This window comes from Palaemon carinicauda, chromosome 31, assembly GCF_036898095.1.
Source record: "Palaemon carinicauda isolate YSFRI2023 chromosome 31, ASM3689809v2, whole genome shotgun sequence".
NCBI lineage: Eukaryota > Metazoa > Arthropoda > Malacostraca > Decapoda > Palaemonidae > Palaemon > Palaemon carinicauda.
In genome coordinates, this window is record NC_090755.1 from 12,694,945 (window position 1) to 12,716,280 (window position 21,336).

General features: G+C 41.6%; 1 protein-coding gene across 1 annotated transcript in view; it reads right to left on the minus strand.

Moving 5' to 3' along the window:
* The window catches only part of LOC137624297 (SH3 domain-containing protein 19-like), a 48,096-nt gene that overhangs the window by 19,423 nt on the left and 7,337 nt on the right, over nucleotides 1-21,336 (minus strand). Inside the window, exons 2-3 of the mRNA XM_068354871.1 lie at nucleotides 16,989-17,037; nucleotides 9,477-9,675 (exon numbers count right to left, since the gene is read on the minus strand). Of these exons, the coding sequence (XP_068210972.1) occupies nucleotides 9,477-9,675; nucleotides 16,989-17,037 (248 nt within the window). The remainder of the gene's footprint in view (nucleotides 1-9,476; nucleotides 9,676-16,988; nucleotides 17,038-21,336) is intronic.

Here is a 21,336-nt window from a genome sequence, read left to right on the forward strand (position 1 = left end):
TAACCAGAAGTCCAGCCACGAAGTGGCCTGCATGGCACACTTAGCGACCTTCTCGTGGTTAAGGATCTCTGCCGCCGAGAACGACACCTGCCGGGCAGAGAGTTTCTCCAAGGGAACTCCCTTCGCCAGCTCCTCCACAGAGTGATGGAGCGGAAGAGCGAGGTTGTGCTCACCCAGGATCTCGAAATACCTCCTCTGCTGAAGGCGAGGAGGAGGGATGAGTTTGTTCCCGGCAGTGGAACGACTGGAGGAGGCAAGAAGTGCGAGCTGAGCATTGGCCCTAGCTCTGGCACTCTTCAGCCCCCGAGACCAGGGCAGAGCTGCACTGGTCTTAGGGGCCTTCCGAACGTCGAACACTTCATCCAGAATTGTGTCTTTGCCTTCACGGGGGGGGATGACTGGATCCGTAAGACTGTTAAGTTGCCTTATCAGGCTTAGGACCTGCCAGAAGGCATGTTCGGACTCTTGCTGTTCTCCTCCCTGTGGGCTGGCAGCTAAGTCTCCTGCCCCAGGAATCTCTTCCTGGGGTGATACGTGGACATTCCCCTGGGTAGTCATGGGTTCCTGTCGAATCCTTGCAGAGGATTTAGGGATGGTCTTGGAATCCTTGGGCTCCCTCCTAGGAGGGATACAGGATCCCAACAACGAGGTTCGAGGGGCCCCTTCCTCACGAGACAATTCTCCTGCCTGAAGCGAAGTCTCCCCCCCTGGTGCCGGGGGGAAGACTACCGGTCCACTGGACTCACCTGAGGACGGAAAGGCCTCGTCCACGGGAGAAGGAGAGAGTACTCGTGCAGGAGAGGGGACCCTCGAGACCGACCTCTTGGGAACCAACTTCGCCCTGGGGGAAGTCACCACGAAGTCCACTCCTCTCTTTCTCTTCAGCGAAGGAGAGACAGCCGCTGGTTTGTTACCCTGGCCGGCGAGTGCTGGTTTCATAACCCTCACTAACGCCCGTGCCAGCGGACCAAACCAAGTCTGCTGCTCAAAGGACACAGAGTCCGAAATCCTCGCTAAGGTGAAAGGGATCGGGCGATCCTTTGGAGTGGACACGACGGTACCTGCCTGAAAAGAAGGTGGGGAAGAATGTTGTAATGACCTGTCCTCGTCCTGCAATACCAACCTGTGCTTGGATGGAGGTGATCCCGAGTGCCGTCTAGGAGCACGCGTCCCTGCTGCTACCACCGGCTGTGGAATTCGCCGCGAACTATGGTCGCGCGAGGGTGAACGGTCGCGCAAAGGCGAATGGTTGCGCGGGCGTACAGGCGAGCGGTCGCGCGGGCGCGCAGGCGAGCGGTCGCGCGGGCGCGCAGGCGAGCGATCGCGCGGGCGCGCAGGCGAGCGATCGCGCGGGCGCGCAGGCGAGCGATCGCGCGGGCGCGCAGGCGAGCGATCGCGCGGGCGCGCAGGCGAGCGATCGCGCGGGGGCGAGTGGGCGTGAGGGTGGGCAGGTAAAGGAACACGTGTCCGAGGCGACGAACGCAAGCGATGGCGCGACGGCGAGGGATCGTGCTGCCGCGTAGGTGAAGAAGATCGCTGGCGATAATGATCACGTGATGGTAAGCGATGGCGAGCAGCATGTGAAGGTGAATGATTGCGCGCAAGAGGGCGGTCGTTCAGGGTTGAGCGATGAGGAGCAGCATGCGTAAGCGGGCGATCGTTCAGGGTTGTGCGATGGCGAGCAGCATGCGTAGGTGAATGATCGCGTGAAAGGGTGCGATGGTGATCAGCATCCGCAGGAAGGCGATCGTTCAGGGTTGTGCGATGAGGAGCAGCATGCGAAAGCGGGCGATCGTTCAGGGTTGTGCGATGGCGAGCAGCATGCGTAGGTGAATGATCGCGTGAAAGGGTGCGATGGTGATCAGCATCCGTAGGAGGGCGATCGTTCAGGGTATTGCGATGAGGAGCAGCATGCGAAAGCGGGCGATCGTGCAGGGTTGTGCGATGGCGAGCAGCATGCGTAAGCGGGCGATCGTGCAGGTTTGTGCGATGGTGATCAGCATCCGCAGGAGGGCGATCGTTCAGGGTATTGCGATGAGGAGCAGCATGCGTAAGCGGGCGATCATGCAGGTTCGTGCGATGGCGGGCAGCATGTGAAGGTGATCGCTGGCGAACTGGTGATCGCTGGCGAGCTGGTGATCGCTGGCGAGCTGGTGATCGCTGGCGAGCTGGTGATCGCTGGCGAGCAGAAGGTCGACGCGTGTCCTGTGAGAGGATAGGTTCACGAGCAGGAACGGGAAGATCGCTGGCGCGTTGGCGAACATGTGTTTCTGACACACGATGGTGAGCAGGGAGTTCAGCAGGAACTAAAGGGTGGTCAGAGACCGCAGGGAGATGGTCCTCAAATGAGCGCTGACGCTCGGAAGAGAGCTGACGAGCAGGAGAGCGCTGGCGAGGGGGGCGAACCTCAGGAGAGAGCCGACGAGCAGGTGAGCGTCGGCGAGCAGGAGAGTCTTGGCGAGCAGGAGATCGTCGACGAGCAGGAGATCGCTGGCGAGCAGGAGATCGTCGACGAGCAGGAGATCGCTGGCGAGCAGGAGAGCGCTTGTGCGCTGGCCCTGCTCGCGTAAGGGAAGAATCCCTTAGCCCCGAAGGGACCGTTGCCCGTCGGGTGACGAGTTCTCCAGAAGGCGAAGATCCGGCAGGAGATGGAGAGCGGTCCGCAGAGAGGTTCAAGGAGGGCGGAGTAGTCGGTTGAGGCTGACGAGGAGAGTCCCCCCCGGAGGACGAAGACCCAAAAAGGCGCCTCTTAGTCCCCCTGTAAGGGGAAGGGAGGCCCTTGTGGCGTAGAGGGCGGTGAGCCTTACGGCGGAGGCGGCCTCGGGGGAGATCGTCGGGACCATCGGTCCTCCGAAGGGGAGTTTCCTTCAAAACACTTCCCTCAGAAGGAAGCTGGGCAGCAGTCGAGACCGAAGGACTCACTTCCCCCTTCGAAGGATGCACGGAAGGAGGAGGAGAGCCTAGAGCACCATCACCAGCAACAGCACCTGCGTCGGAAGGCCCAGCCACGTCGGAGGCCTCTGTCACCACGACGTCGACAATAGACAGAGGGTCTACCTCCGCTACCACCGGCGACTGTTTAACAGCGGCCCCCAACGAGACAAGGTCAATAAGAGCGACCCTGGAGGGCAAGCCCTTAAGCCCCAGGGACGACCAAATCTGCAACAGATCATCACTGGATAAAGAATTATTATCAATAACCTCCCCCGGAGGAGGAGGGGGAACCGCCTCGCTATGGGAGGCGACGCCCTCTCCCCCCACCGAAGGTAGGGAAACAGAACAAGGGCCTGCGCTCCCACTCGGACGACTCTCCTTAGGAGGCGGACGAGGGGGAGCTTCGGAGGAGGTTTGGGCGGCGGAAGAAGAGTCCCGAGAACCTTCCTCCTTCAAGGCTAACCCCGGAGGAGAACGGTCTCTCTTGGACTTCTTCTTACGCCGACGGCCAAACCTCTCCCACTGGGAGGCAGACCACTCCCTACACTCACGGCACATGTTATCCTGGTCGCACCGTCGGCCCCGACATTGAGGGCAGAGGGTGTGAGGATCCGTACTCACGTCCGACATGAAAGTCCCACAAGGACGGCCGGCAACTCCAGGGCATGTCCGCATATTAAATAAAAGAAAATAACTGAAGGTCAACTTCCAACCAATCACACAAGCTGTAAAGAAAAAGAAGAAAATTAAAGGCTGTCAGCGAAGGCGATGAACAGACACGTCTGATCACCGCCGAGCCAAAAGTGAAGTGAAGCAAGTCACCGGTGTGTGGAGGGGGGAGGGGTAGCAAGCTACCCTTCCCCACCCCCCGCTAACTAGCGCGGGGGTAATTAACCCTCGTTAAAAACTATTGGCTCGTCATTTCAGCTGCGCTAAAAGTAAACCCTTTGTAAATAGCGTGGTTTGTATTTCGGTTACGGAACAAACAGGAATTGCTAAAAACTACCCTCTTTGACACCACGCTTTACTCTACTGTACAGTTGAACATGTAGTTAGAAATGACATAGAACTATGAAAATAATACAATACATGCCACAATATACTGTATAGTACAGTGCAAGCAAACACAATCACACAAAAGAGGTTGAAGCTCTAACAAACACATATTCAACATTTGCTACAATAAATTTCCGATTGTCTTAAAACTCTAAAACAATCGGAAACCTGTTGCAATATCAACAAGATGATAATTTATTTCTTTCTAAAACTTTTTATCCTCAGAACTATTCCATAATACCTTACCAATCTATCAACACAAGCAAACTACATTTATCTTTTCTGTTCAAGCCAAAAAGGTCAGCAAATGATGCGAAACAGTAACAAATGAATAAAAATGAAGCACAACTCAATATCATAGAAGCCAAAGTAATATAGATACTTCATAATCTGGGACTATAGGGGAAGCTATGTAATAAAACGACTGACCTTTCTAACTGAAAACTTATGCAACCTGTGAAAAATGGGGTGGGCCTTTTCCGGAGTTAGCTGTTGAGAACATTCAAGTGTTAATGGTCAACTACTACACAATCTTTTATATCTTAATATTTCTCCACCTTGTTCTAGCCATTTGAACATAAAAATCCAGCATCTTATAATCAAAATATTCAAAAGTATAATTAAATTTTATGAAGTTGTGCCAGCCTTAGCGTTACTTGCCGTTATGTAATATCTATAGATGATATTATAATAATAATAATAATAAAAAAACTTCCGCCTATATTACTATTATTTTCGTTACAGTAATATCTAAGCTACAACCCTAGTTGGAAAAGTCAGAAGCTATAAGCCTAAGTGCTCCAACAGGAAAAATATTGAAAAAAATAGGCCACTGAGTTGAGGAAATTAGGGAATAAATAAACTATACATTAAGTAATGAATAATTAATATAAAGTATTTTAAGACCAGTAACAACATTAAAGTAGATCTGTCATATATAATCAATGAAGAGAGATTTATGCCAACATGTTCAACATAAAAACATTTACTGCAAGTTTGAAAATTCTGAAGTTCAAAAGAATAATTTCAAAAGGACCCTTAAGGAGTAGAAGTCTACAAAATGTACCTCAAAGTTCAAATAAGGAGTTACTATGGTCAGGTGTGATAACACAAGAAAACTAGAGCGGCACTCAGTAGAGAGGAGATCTCTGCCACGGCAGCTTATTTCTCAACCTTGACCTTTGAGCTAGGGACTTCCATAAACTGAATCACTTTTATATCTCAACTTAACAATTAATCTGAAATTTTCACCACACTTTGAGCACAATTGAGACCAGGAAGTTTTTCACAAACAAACAAACAAGGGCAAAAACATAACCTATTCCAAACTTCGTTGGCAGAGGTAATAACTCACTTGTGTTTTGATGAGTATCTTCAGTTAATATATTTTCCAAAATGCAGTTACTCTTGAATTAAACATCACATGAATATCTAGTGGGGATCTGATTCACTTCTGGCATGGATATTTTTATGCCTTTGAGAAAATATTGATTATTAAAACATCATATATTAAAGGAATTCCAAAGCTAAATGGACAGTTGACATTTTGATTTAGCAATGGGAAGTATGAATCCGATAAGAAGAAATCAAAGGATATCTAAAGACTAACAAACAATAATGGATCCACCAAGAGATAGGATTATTTTGCAGGGAACATATGCATTTGACCATAATGTAATACAGTATAGAATGACAACTTCCTTACTAACTAGGCAAGCTCTTTTTCCAATTTTAAATTCATTTCGCAAAACTCAACACACAAAATTAATGTAATTTTACTGCAAAAAAAATTGAGGGGCTTTGCAATATCTATAGGGTCTTAATTTCCGACTGTTATTCATACCAATTCGTTACTAATTTTTCTTTAAAAAAAAAATTGTAAAGTAAGAGCTGGATTTTTAATGCCAAAACAGCAGTTATCTCCCTACTAGGTTGGCAATGAGATAAAAATAAGAGACAAAACATTACTGTACCTTTATCAAGAGTAAATCCATTTGTAAGGATTCACCCTTTAGGTAAACAAAATTCCACTTATATATTAGATGAATAAATATTCTCACTGGCAAACAGTAGTAAAATAACTCCACAACTAATTCCATGACATTCAGTTTAAAAACAAAACGGCAACATCATCGCACGGTCGCAAGATCAGGGTCACAGAGAATTCAGAAAGCAGCAATGCAACTTCATGGTTAAAAAAATACAGTTAAAACATAGATTATAAATTGACAAGGGATCTCCTGATCAAAAGACACATGCTGGAGAGTTATTAAGAAATCTAATGAAGTACCGGTAGTTATTATCATTATCTAATCACAAGAATGAATCACCAGGGAGATGGAAAACACACCGTTACACATAGCTAGTTCTGTGTACTACTTCTTGTACAGACACCACCACCGATAGAAAAGTCCAAGAAAGTTTTACATACTGCAGGTCATGTCCCCAAGTTTATGAGCAAATTAAAAATAAATAACTAGATTAGCACTGTGACATGAAGAGCACTTTGGAAAATAGTACACTGGATATTAACCAAAGTATATTTTTGGCGGTACATACCAGTCATCGCCTAAGATAAAGGTACTTATCTTGCACAAATTTCCACACTGATCGCCATGAGAAAAAGAAAACTAGCGGCCGATTTATGCCCCTGCCAATTTCATTCCTGATATTGGCAATTCAGATTTTCTTTTTATAAATTTCTGCAACTTTACAGAGTTCTACTAAGTTCAGTAAATTATATCTAAGAGAATAACTATCCTGACCAATCTAGAAAAGTATCATATATTTAGGAAATAGAAGATGATCTGGTAAAGATGGCCATAGAAACCAGGCTGAACTTGGTATAAATTACTATTGAATATACAAACTGTTTTTTTTTTTTACTTCTATCAACTTCTAAATCCAAACAAAGAGCATCAATGAATCAATATAAAGCAAAGTAGATAATAAAAATTGAGTTTGTAATTTTACATTGCACAAATGTCAGAGTATAATAAAGCTGCTGATAAGGATAACTGTAACTATTTAACCCAATCACTTAATTAAGGAAATATTTCCATACAACATAAGCCGAGAAAAGCAGTCATTGTATCCTCATGTGTGTGCTGGTAGGAAACTTAAAAGTAAATTTCCCAGTCACTTAATTGGTTCTTGAGGACTGCAAAATTTAAAGAGTCCATGTCTGGTCCTTCCCAAGCAATCTACAACAACAAATAACTCTGCATCGAGCATTCCTGAAATACTGTACCACACGTGTATCACACACGCTCATACACTGTAAAGGTATTTGTGTTTTGTATAATCTCGTTATCGCTCTCCCTTCCCACTGATAACCTACTCATGCCTGTATGTTCTTGAGTTCTTGTGCTTGAATTTTTGTGACATTCTTAACTGGAATGGGTTGTATATATACTCATCCTCCGTCCAAATAAAATTAGATGCATTGACTCCACTCTTCAATTGATACCTAACTGGTGTATCCACACATTGCTGACCCAGGAGTGACCACCTCTCTCCCCCTTTCCCCTGCACTGCTGTGTCTTACTGCTTCATGATGCCGGCCACAGACACTGACTCTACTACCAATGCCACAGCCCTGACACTACCGGCCTTCACCAACAGAGAAGCGTTTGCCTGGTTCCAGCGTGCTGAAGTCCAGTTTCGCATCAAGTTTGTAACTCGGTCAAGCACCATAACAGAAATACCATTACACTGTACGACAGTGTGTGATACATGTGGGGTACAGTACAATCTTTCAAGAGTGTCACCTTTTCCACTACCAAGGTTAAAACATTCAATGCCTGGTATTGTCCTGTATCTCTTAGAGTTTGTACTATATTCCAAGATGATTTTCATACCAAACCCGACTGTAGAAGTCGGAAAAAGGAGTCTGTAAGTTACTCGACTCCCGGATAACATGCCATGCCAAGCACTTATGCCTGAACATGATGCCTGATACAATATAAATAAAATTAGAAAGCTATCTGATATGGACAACTATATAAGAGGATGACTGACTAATTCTGGTCAAGAAGAAAGGTCTGATATTAAACAATGATGCCTCACAATTCCTGCAATGATATGCAAGTCCACTGAAAAATTCATTATAAAATCTCCTGCTTTAATGTTCAAACATAAAGATAACTATTGGCATATAACTTAGACAGTGGTTTCATCAAAAACATTAAAGTCACACAGAGCCCTCACTTGCAATCTGCACATACTAAGACATGTACAGTACTGTACATTCCAAAATCTTGTGGACACAAGCAAAGGAGCCAAGAGTAACTGTGCATGTACGCACACCTTTGATCCGCCATAAAGTCCAGTAGTAGCCATACCTTCGTGTGTTTGTGTGCACAATTTTCTTTTTTTTATCAACATTTTACTTCAATCCATATTTTCCCATCTAAACCCCTTATTCTTTCTTTCACTTCCGATGAGTGAATTAATAATCAGAGCCAATAAAGATTGTTTAATTGGATTCTGTAAGTAGTCTGGTATTATTTCAACTTTTAAAAATTTTCTATTTTCATTAGGGATGGCATTGCTTAATCTTCATTCTATCCAAAGAAATGGAGTCTCCTAGTTTAATGAGTTTCTACATCTCACCTCATTGATCAGATGATACTCGTCATCATTAAGGCATTTACTCTCAGGGTGGAGAACCTCCTACTCTATACCTCTCCCAACGCTCTACTGGAATAATCAAACCCTCACAAAGGGGAGACTCACAACTTCTCACTCTTCTTGATTTACTTTTTCATACAAATCCATGAATCATTTAGAAACTGCCCACCTTCCATCCTCTATTTATTACTGTCACATCCACCCTAAAGATAGTTCCTTCCTACCAATATAGAGACAGGCATGGATTAAACAGTTACTCTTGGCTCTTCAGATTTGTCTGTCTCCAAGAAACAAGAATAAATATATACATGATTGGGTTATATGTACATTTTATATAATGAAGACATTATTTATTTCTTGAAGGTACTACTGTGCTTACAAAAATTCAAAGCAGTTGGTTGCATACAGGTCAAGGTAGAGCTTCTTTATAGTAAGTAGTCATAATAGGAATATATTCCTCTGGATAGAGACCAGTTAATATGAAGTGCTTTTTGCCGTCCATTCGTAGCACCAGATTTATACCTTCACGGTCTGCTTTGGGTCATAAGGCTATGGTGTGACTGCTGCCATTTTTGTTTGATCTTCAACGCTAAGTTCTCTTGAAAACCCAACATTAAACTTGACAAAACAAGCAGCACGTACAAAGTAACCTTCAATCCCCCATAGGTAATAGCATGCAATGAAAGTCCCTTACTACAAGCAAAAAGAACATTGGAAAAATACAATGGCTACCTTAGGTGCGTTGATTAAGCCCTAGATACTTTCTGGTTTTGGACTTGAACCCCATTAATGCACGGTACAATAATCTATACGTGGACATCATTACAATCAAAGAACAGTAATTCAGAACTAACCTTGGAGGGATTATTCTTTGGTGGCGGAGGTCTGGGAGGCGGTTTCTTCTTCTGAGAGCCTATTCCGTTGGTGAGAGGCAGAGACGCAGACCTCGATAATCCATTGTGTTGAGAAGTTTGGTATCCACTGTTGCCAAAATTCCCGAAGTGTTGATGATCGTTATCAATCACAGACTGTATCACGAGTAGGTCATCATTCCTGTAAGAAAGTACGATACTAAATATGCTCTTCCCAAATAGATACGGTCAAATAAGAATTTTTAGCATTCATGTTTTATGCTCTATAAATCTAATATAATTTACAGAAGGTCCACAACTTATACACTTAATTGGTTCAAAGAAGCTGTTTGTAAGTAGAATTTTGTTCAGTTTTGTCCTAGGGTAGGCCTAACCTGAATCCCATTCCTATGACTTCCAGCTACTAAAGTCAACAAATAGTCGGGTTTCATATGAAATAGATATCAGGTTATTAAAAATGTCGTTTTGCTTACCATATCAAATGATATAATGTTTTATTACTGCATTTCTTTACCTGACCTTTATTATTTTCGGTTGGATTTGTACATGTAAACCCCGCCCCATCCCCCCATGTTTGTAAGTCGAATGTGTGTAAATTGAGGAACTACTGTACTTGAAACATTTATAGGCAATAGGTTGTAAATACTTTTTAAATCAAATTAAATGAATAAATACAAAAATCTTATCCCACTTTCAAACATAGCTCTACAGATGCAACCGTATGTACTGAGTACAACTTTTTCCATTTGCTTTTCAAAATTTTCTACTTTGGAGGCCTAAGGAAGGAGGCAACCTACTGCACTCATCTAGCCCAAGCCTGGAGGCTGGAAGCCAAAAGCTCAGCGTCTTGAAAAAAAAAAAAAAAAAAAAAAAAAAAAAAAAAAAAAAAAAAAAAAAAAAAACGGAACGATGAACATCGCAAAGAGGCCTTTAGCATACATGACACGATCCTTTACCAATGCTCTTCACTCTCTAAATCTGATCACATACACTAACCATCTCGATCTTTTAGCTCTTCATCAATTTTCTATCCTTTTAACACTGTACAGTTATATATATGAAGTTAAATTGTATTATGACTTTCCCAACACAAAAATTTATATGAAATTAATCCACAAAACATTACTGTTGATCCTGTCTTGGTTTGATGGTGAATTATGTACAAAACTGGACTCACAAAAGCCAAAGCCTGTAATCTGGTCTGATAAACCACTGATAAACTTGAAACAATAAGGATTGTTTAGAAGTGATAGAATCACTGAGGTTTCCCTAAACGCATTCAATCAATTTTAGTGTGTAATAAACTAAGAATACCATACAGTATTATTATTATCATTATTACTTGCTAAGCTACAACCCTAGTTGGAAAAGCAGGATGCTATAAGCTCAGGGGCTCCAACAGGGAAAATACTCAACTAAGGAAAGGAAACGAGAAAAAATAAAATATTTTAAGAACAGTAGCATCAAAATAAATATCTCCTTTATAAACTATAAAAACTTTAACAAAAACAAGAGGAAGAGAAAAAAGATAAAATAGTGTGCCCCAGTACACCCTCAAGCAAGAGAACTCTAACCCAAGACAGTGGATGACTATGGTACAGAGGCTATCGCACTACCCAACACTAGAGAACAATGGTTTGATTTTGGAGTACAGGACTTTCTATGGAAAAAGAATGCATACAATAAATCCTTGCATCGTCTACCATATGCTATAAGGATACACAGGTCTACCCCAGAGTACTTACCTCTAATCAGAAACTGTAAAAGCTTATAGAGGTTTGAAATAGCAAATAAAGAATGCTTTATACAAAATACTTAAGACTTGACAGACTACAAAATATGAACAACCACAAGTCTTAATCTACTTACATAATAGTTACATTAAATATAAGCATAGAAAAAATCTTACCTCATATATATTCTTAAAAATTGGTCATGCAAAAAGAAAAATGAAAGGTCAAAAATATTCAAAACAAAATCATGCTTCATTAGAATATATAAATTGATGAAAATAACATGAAATATAAAAAAAAAAAAAGATTCAAAATATTTCTAACAAAAAATTTCATATAACCTTCAAATTACTTTTAATTACTTTTAATACAAAGCCATAGGTTTCCTTACGACTAATTTTTGGGTCAAATGTTTAATTGATACACACCAAAGTGGGACCATCTTCCCCTGGGATATGTAGAGAGAGGCATGCAGCAATGGCAGTGCTCAGCGGGTCGAGAACTGATGGAGTAGAATCCATCCATAGAATGGTACTAACCACAACCACTAGCTGGCTGAGATTAATGTGGCAAAGCCTGATGTTACCACAACTGTCAACAGTATCAAAGCCAGGAAAGATAGATAAAAACACAACCCACATGAACAGTCCTACTTGCCCAAACAGGAGCACAGGCATTATTAATGGATGATAAACCCAGAAGACAACAATTTACTCTGCTACAGAGATTGAACTGAAAAATTAGTCTCGGGTAAAGCCTGTCCTTCTCTAAAAACCTCTATAAATACAGCAAACTTGTAACAGATTCGACCCTAATAAGGGAGTCCCGGAGAAAGGTTGATTATGAACATTCATGGACAGAACCAACAGCCATCCATCAGGGGTGGGGAGCAAAGACAGGCACCTCTTCTACAGCAAAAACAATTGTGAGGATTTCTGTAACAGTCACAATCCTTCTAGCAAAGGTAGCAGATGGCAAGATAGACTTGAGACGAAAAGGACACGGATTAAAAAAACACCGCGATTTTACTCTTCCCACCCTTCTACCACTCATTCAACAGTAACAGAAATGATGTTACATAAAAAAAAAACTATAAACCAGAGTCATTTTTACGGATTACTCCTCGTCTCATTTTCTCTACGATAAGACCATCAAAGAAAAAGGGTTTGATTGCATCATTCTTCTAGTTGCTAAGCAACCAATGCGCATGTGGCATAGAATCCCTGCACATGACACTCTCCACGTCAGACTTGCGGAGCGGTTTAAAGACCGCACATGAATGGTGGAGGCAAGGGACATTGACATTACCCTATCAAGCAGAACAATGTCCTGGAGACTGACTACATAGCCTATACATATGAACAATGCCTAAGGCCCCCTCTCCACCCAAGCTAGGACCAAGGAGGGCCAGGCAATGGATACTGATGACTCAGCAGACAGACCTTAGGGCTCCCCCAAAACCCCCCTTCCTTAGCTCACAAGGATGGTGAGGTTGCCGCGACCAAAGAAACTAACAAGTCTGAGCGGGACTCAAGCCCTAGTCTGGGGTTTACCAGTTAGGGGTGTTATCTTTGATCAAATGACTGGTTTGTATAGCTAGGAAAAATACCAATCGGTTTCAAAATTGTCAGTTTATTCCTACGCGGATACAAACTTCCGAGTCCTTTATATGGGAGTCTTCCCTTAGAAGGGGAAAGCCTCTGTTAAGAGGTAAGCCCTTCATCTCCAATTGATACAATTACTATTAATAGCAAAAGAGCAAAAGTTAATGAATCTGAATTGTGTAGCCAGTTAGTAAATAGGCAAGGCCATATGTTTGATCCCAGAGGATACGATTCCTTGCCAGGGGGTGAAGTCATATGATGATCAAATGTTATATACCCAATACTGATAAAATAAGGCATCTTTACTTGCATTAGGGTGAATTCCAAGTGAAGGTTTTAAGCCCAATCAAAATCACCATCCACCTTGATACCAATTACATACCCTTGTAATGCAGAGAATAATTGATGACCGAGATAAAACAGTTACGTGTCCATTAAGAGCGTATAATTTGATCATTTGTTGTGCTGTAATAATAGGGCCTAAAGAGGTGTTTAAAGACCTTTGTGTACAATCTTTAAGATGATGATCCGTTGTGGCAAATCCACATATATCATGTGCTTAGGGGGGGGGGGGGGGCTGGCAATGCTTCCCCTGACAATTTATAAGCTCTCATGATTGTCTCTCTTAACCAAAATGAGATAGCGTTACCGGATACTTCCTTCTTGGAACAGCCAGTGCTCATAAAGTGCAAATTTTAGGCTCGAGATACTGCGTTTTTTTCACATATTTACACATTGCTCTTGCGGGACAGCGCAACACGTCATCCGGGCCATCAGTTACCTCTATAAGAGACAAGATCATTAAAGAGTCAAATCTGATATCGTTTTCAACCGGATTCTGGGTTTTGGCCCCAAATTCAGGAACAAAAGACAACGACAGTTCCTTCCATCCTCTGGAATGTTACATTAGATAGACTATGTAATTCACTTACACTCTAGGTTGAAGCTAAGGCAAGGAGGAAGACGGTCTTTCAGATAAGGTCCCTGTCCAAGGCTTTATGCATAGCTTCATAAAGGGTTATTTTCAAGTCCATTAGAGACCCTAGTCACATCCAAGGTAAGGGATCAGAGTTCTCAAGAAGGACAAGACTGCTCAGAACTCCTAATGAGAACAGAGTTCGATTGAGGAGGCAAGGTTAAGCCTATTCAGTTTGAAGACCTGGCTCAAGGCCAAGCAGAGACTGTAAGGGATTTCTTTTTCCTCAGAAACAACAAAAAGTCTGCAATCAGGGAAATACTGGCCTTGAGTGGAGCATAATATGCACCTTACAACACCAATCACAGAAGATTTTCCACTTACCCTGGTATGCTGCTGCGAAAGACTTTCGGAGATATCCAGAAAGCTGTTTCGCAGTTGCTTTCGAAAAGTCTTTTTCGAATGAGATGCTGAGTAGTCTACAATCATAAAGAGACAGGCAATGCACTGTATCACAAAATTTTCTTTAAGTTTGTGGTAATCGTAACAGGTTTAGCCATTATAAAGGTTCTAGCTGGTCAGAATACCATTCCTCTGCTAGCCATTTTGGAGCTACTAGCATTACTCTGACTCCCTGGAATGTTCAGACTCTCTCCAGCTCCTGACGAATCATACAGAATGGTGGAAAGGCGTAGAAGTCTTCCATAACTGTAGCTTTGTCTGAGACTAGAGGGCAATACACCAGGAGCTTGCGATTCAGGTGAGTGACGAACATGTCCAGAGGCGGGGAACCCCACACAGTCAAAAGTCTCTTTGCCACAAGAGGAATCAAAGACCATTCTGAACCAACTGTCACTCAACAGCTCAGATGCCCTGCAATGACGTTCCTCTTCCAGGGGATAAACTTCGCCGAGAGAAAGATTACTTGTGTGTGTCCACTTGATTATCTCTACTACTACATGGCATAGCAGATGAGAAGCTACACCTCCTTATTTGGAGATATAGGTACTGTATAGATACTGTATATACAGTATATATGCACGTACAGGTCATTATGCACATAAATCTGACTTCCGACGTGACATACGGATGGATCCCTGTCGTAAACCGAGGACCTCCGTAAGAGTTAAGCACATTCTGGAAACTATGTGGATTAACTGATAGTAGAGGGATTTTTGTTACTTATTAAAAGATCGGATTAACAGAACACCTGTAAAATTCAGAGGCTATTTATAAGTTAGCTCATTTGCATGGTTTAATGACACTAATTGAACCAGCAGTGAATGATACTGTATTAGATAACAACACCAATACAGTAGCGTATTATTCTTACACATGCTACTTATCTTAGGGATGCAATACTTTCTTGAATAGAATGTACTGTACATTATACACATTGTTAGAGGGGTATAGCAGATAAAATATTCCTTAAACTAAGGTCTCGAGTAATTACAGCATAATCATGATTCTTGGAATATAACATTTGAATAAAAGTACAATAAAATGTTTTAAAATTCTTAAGATAGAAACATGACCAAGAACAAATTGTTAAAGTAGCTGATTAAAGCTTATGCATGGAATATTAGTAACTAAAGATTGTACCATTTACAGGTGGTTAAATATCAAGACATAATTGAAGACCAAACGGTCTCATGACACCTACGATAATAATCAGTTAAGACAGAAAGATTTGAGGTATTTTTTACACAAACCAGGAGGAAGATTTGAGGTATCTTTTATACAAACCAGGAGGAAGATTTGAGGCATTTTTTACAAAAACCAGGAGAAAGATTTGAGGTATTTTTTACACAAACCAGGAGAAAGATTTGAGGTATTTTTTACACAAACCAGGAGAAAGATTCGAGCTATCTTTTACACAAACCAGGAGAAAGATTCGAGCTATCTTTTACACAAACCAGGAGAAAGATTTGAGGTATTTTTTACACAAACCAGGAGAAAGATTCGAGCTATCTTTTACACAAACCAGGAGAAAGATTTGAGCTATCTTCTACATAAACCAGGAGAAAGATTTGAGCTATCTTTTACACAAACCAGGAAGAAGATTTGAGCTATCTTTTACACAAACCAGGTGGAAGATTTGAGCTATCTTTTACACAAACCAGGAGAAAGATTTGAGGTATTTTTTACACAAACTAGGAGAAAGATTCGAGCTATCTTTTACACAAACCAGGAGAAAGATTCGAGCTATCTTCTACATAAACCAGGAGAAAGATTTGAGCTATCTTTTACACAAACCAGGAAGAAGATTTGAGCTATCTTTTACACAAACCAGGTGGAAGATTTGAGCTATCTTTTACACAAACCAGGAGAAAGATTTGAGGTATTTTTTACACAAACCAGGAGAAAGATTCGAGCTATCTTTTACACAAACCAGGAGAAAGATTCGAGCTATCTTTTACACAAACCAGGAGAAAGATTCGAGCTATCTTTTACACAAACCAGGAGAAAGATTTGAGCTATCTTTTACACAAACCAGGAAAAAGATTTGAGCTATCTTTTACACAAACCAGGAAAAAGATTTGAGGTATTTTTTACACAAACCAGGAGAAAGATTCGAGCTATCTTTTACACAAACCAGGAGAAAGATTTGAGCTATCTTTTACACAAACCAGGAGAAAGATTTGAGGTATTTTTTACACAAACCAGGAGAAAGATTCGAGCTATCTTTTACACAAACCAGGAGAAAGATTTGAGCTATCTTTTACACAAACCAGGAGAAAGATTTGAGGTATTTTTTACACAAACCAGGAGAAAGATTTGAGCTATCTTTTACACAAACCAGGAGAAAGATTTGAGCTATCTTTTAGACAAACCAGGAAAAGATTTGAGGTATTTCTTATACAAACCAGGAAAAAGATGAGGTATTTTTTACACAAACCAGGAGAAAGATTTGAGGTATCTTTTACACAAACCAGGAGAAAGATTTGAGCTATCTTTTACACAAACCAGGAGAAAGATTTGAGGTATCTTTTACACAAACCAGGAGAAAGATTTGAGGTATCTTTTACACAAACCAGGAGAAAGATTTGAGGTATCTTTTACACAAACCAGGAGAAAGATTTGAGGTATCTTTTACACAAACCAGGAGAAAGATTTGAGGTATCTTTTACACAAACCAGGAGAAGTATTTAAGGTATCTTACACAAACCAGGAGAAAGATTAGAGGTATTTTTTTTTACACAAACAAGGAGAGACGGAAAAGAAAATGAATTGTAAATACCGTGGCTGTGGTCTCGGAGGCGGAGGAGCTCGTCTGACGGGACGAATGTCTGAAAGGTTAGAAAAAGAAAAATAAGAATCATCTAATGATATTTGCAGGGAAATACTAAATACATTACCATCTAAAGTACACTACTTGAATTGCATAATTTTCTGCCATGCAGATGTTGACGCATAAGGGCCGATTCACACTATCGGTCCGGTTGCGCTCTGCTCTCACTCAATTCATGGTCTGATAAAATATTATTACATGATTTTAAGTGGAAGCATTTTCACACTGGCAACCTGTCCTCTCGCTCCAGTCATGATAGAATAAATCAATATGTACAATAACAGGCTAATTCTTACTGCGTAAATACATTTTCTAATATCACTTAACAATAATCCATTACATTTATGCTTTTTCCTATATTCATAATTTTGCTAAACAATGATCGGACCAAAGGTGTGAACACTCCATTACCTAGACCGAACTGAGAGCGAACCAAGACTGGAGCGTGACCTGACTGATCGTGTGAATCAACCTTAAATGTACAATTGTACAAGGTACTGTATGAGACCTAATAGTATTTTATGAGGTACTATAATACAGTACAGTACTCAAATTGAGTCAAGATCACTGAGGAATCCTCTTTAGCATTCAACCACTTAACATTATTTAAAGTACAGTACCGTAAAGTATTGCTTTTATAAATCAAAATCTCCCATAAGCATTTTTAGAAAACTTTATAGAGGAGTTTGAAAGAATTCAAGTTGGGTAACAAGACTTGCTACCCATGGTACGAAATTATTATTTAGGTAAAAACAAAGATTATACGTCATTCTACCATATTTATGCCATGACTTACGTTCCAGGGCAAAACAATTTCCATTATCAAACATTACAGCGAAAATTAGCCGATAAATGAAAGTCCCTACCTACTCATGGGTGCATGGGTAAAGGTGTGATGCCTATAAATTGTTTTTAATGTTTTAACACTGCACAGGTTTAAATTCAATACTAAAAAGTACCAATCATAAACATCATTAAGGCCCAAATGGAAGAGAATTGTCACTTCTGGAATGAACAAATAATTAAAATGTATTTCTGTCTAGCTAAGCAAGCTAAAGTTCTAATTCATTAAGGAGATTTAAGGACACAAGATTCTATAATGATCATATCTAACTTGTTCTACTACAAGCTAACACACTAATAAAACAATGGGGACACGAGGTTTATATTTAGTGCTAACAATGACTAACTTGCATTCTCATTACCTATAGACCTGTTAATTTGCAAGGCATATGTGAAACATTGCCTTACTAAATGTAAATTGCCCATTGTCAATACTCCAAGATAATTACAATAATGAATCAGCCCAATCATCTGTTATAAGTGCCTCTCCAAGATCATCCAGTGTGGGGCCAGGGGACACACGGTCCTTAAGTTTTAATCGAGATGAATCTTTCCGCCGAGGATATACCTTCCTCTGGTAATTATACCCAGGCAAGCAGTACTAAATCCTCAGAATCCAAGCATAGAATCATGTCAGGAATTGACCAAGACAGGTCAGAACCATCATCTCCAAACCTCTAATCGCCTCTTGGTACAGCCCTGGCTAAACCAATAGGAGGTCTAAGGGAGCAGTGACAATTTCAACCATGCAATTGCAGAGGAATACACAAACCATGCAAAAAAGTTCCAAAGGCAACAAGACAACAGGATACCAATGAACCATCAGATTGAAAGAGACAATACAAGAATAGTCAAAGAAGGTTAGCGGTCGCAAGCCAACCTATGAGCATCTACATCTATCCCTCTTCCAAAGACATGAGGAAGAATAACAATTGTGAAAAGTGTTACGTGACTTCTTGTGAGAGTTTTTTCAATAATACTGGAACAAGGAAGACAAGGTGGAAAAGATGAAGAGATTGACTGGAGAGGAAAAGTGAAAGAAATATACCCGATTTCCTTCGCAACACTTCTATTATGCACTTTACTCCATCTTCAATCACCTTTAAGACAAAACAAGACCTGGATAGATAAGATATGCATGTACTGTAATCAAACAAGCAATATGACTTATATGAGACCTCACTAAGTTGGACTAAGTGGACCCTGGTAATCCATCTAGTAGAAAATTTACTACAATTGTGGTTATTAGGACAGGTGCAGAGACAATAAAAAAAAACTTATATATGAAATTTTTCTTTTTTTATGATATCAAGGACTTCCTCTGCCTGTCAAAAGATGTGTATATCAAAGGTCAACAGTAAAAGAAAAATGTTATTTTCATTAGTAAAATAAATTTTTGAATATACTTACCCGATAATCATGTAGCTGTCAACTCTGTTGCCGACAGAAATCTACGGTCGGGATACGCCAGCGATCGCTATACAGGTGGGGGTGAACACCACAGCGCCATCTGTGGTCAGGTACTCCAGTACTTCTTGTCAACACCACCTCAATTTTTTCCTCGGTCCACTGGTTCTCTATGGGGAGGAAGGGTGGGTCAATTAAATCATGATTATCGGGTAAGTATATTCAAAAATTTATTTTACTAATGAAAATAACATTTTTCAATATTAATCTTACCCGATAATCATGTAGCTGATTCACACCCAGGGTGGTGGGTGGAGACCAGCATACATGTTAACAAAGAAGCTAAGTATCCCGTATTTTATTTTATTAGTTATTCAAAAATAACATAAAATAAATAAGTACCTGGTAAGGAAGACGACTTGAACCATTATTCTGCCTTTATTAAGTACGTCTTTCTTACTGAGCGTAGCGGTCCTCTTAGGATGCTGAACGACTCTTAGGTGCTGAAGTATAAAGGGCTGCAACCCATACTAAAGGACCTCATCACAACCTTTAACCTCGGCGCTTCTCAAGAAAGAATTGACCACCCGCCAAATCAACAAGGATGTGGAAGGCTTCTTAGCCGACCGTACAACCCATAAAAAGTATTCAAGAGAAAGGTTAAAAAGGTTATGGGATTATGGGAATGTAGTGGCTGAGCCCCCGCCTACTACTGCATTCGTTGCTACGAATGGTCCCAGGGTGTAGCAGTTCTCGTAAAGAGACTGGACATCTTTGAGATAGAATGATGCGAACACTGACTTGCTTCTCCAATAGGTTGCATCCATAACACTCTGCAGAGAACGGTTCTGTTTGAGGGCCACTGAAGTAGCCACAGCTCTCACTTCATGTGTCCTTACCTTCAGCAAAGCAAGGTCTTCTTCCTTCAGATGAGAATGTGCTTCCCTAATCAGGAGCCTGAATAGGTAAGAAACTGAGTTCTTAGACCTTGGAAGAGAAGGCTTCTTGATAGCACACCATAAGGCTTCTGATTGTCCTCGTAAAGGTTATGACCTTTTTAGATAGTACCTAAGAGCTCTAACTGGGCAAAGTACTCTCTCCAGTTCGTCCCCCACCAAGTTGGACAGGCTTGGGATCTCGAACGACTTAGGCCAAGGACGTGAAGGAAGCTCGTTTTAGCAAAAAACCGAGCTGCAAGGAACATGTAGCCGTTTCAGATATGAAAACTATGTTCCTGCTGAAGGCGTGGATCTCACTTACTCTTTTAGCTGTTGTCAAGCACACGAGGAAAAGAGTTTTTAATGTGAGGTCCTTAAAAGAGGCTGATTGGAGAGGTTCAAATCTTGATGACATAAGGAACCTTAGGACCACGTCTAGATTCCAGCCTGGAGTGGACAACCGACGTTCCTTTGAGGTCTTAAAAGACCTAAGGAGGTCCTGTAGATCTTTGTTGGTGGAAAGATCCAAGCCTCTGTGGCGGAAAACCGCTGCCAACATACTTCTGTAACCCTTAATCGTAGGAGCTGAAAGGGATCTTACGTTCCTTAGATGTAACAGGAAGTCAGCAATCTGGGTTACAGTGGTACTGGATGAGGAAACTGCATTGGCCTTGTACCAGCTTCGGAAGACTTCCCCTTTAGACTGATAGACTCTGAGAGTGGATGTCCTCCTTGCTCTGGCAATCGCTCTGGCTGCCTCCTTCGAAAAGCCCCTAGCTCTTGAGAGTCTTTCGAAAGTCTGAAGGCAGTCAGACGAAGAGCGTGGAGGTTTGGATGTACCTTCTTTACGTGAGGTAGACGTAGAAGGTCCACTCCTAGAGGAAGAGTCCTGGGAATGTCGACCAGCCATTGCAGTACCTCTATGAACCATTCTCTCGCGGGCCAGAGCGGAGCCAACCAACGTCATCCGTGTCCCTTTGCGAGAGGCGAACTTCTGAAGTACCCTGTTGACAATCTTGAACGGCGGGAATGCATACAGGTCGAGATGGGACCAATCCAGCAGAAAAGCATCCACGTGAACTGCTGCTGGGTCTGGAATCGGAGAACAA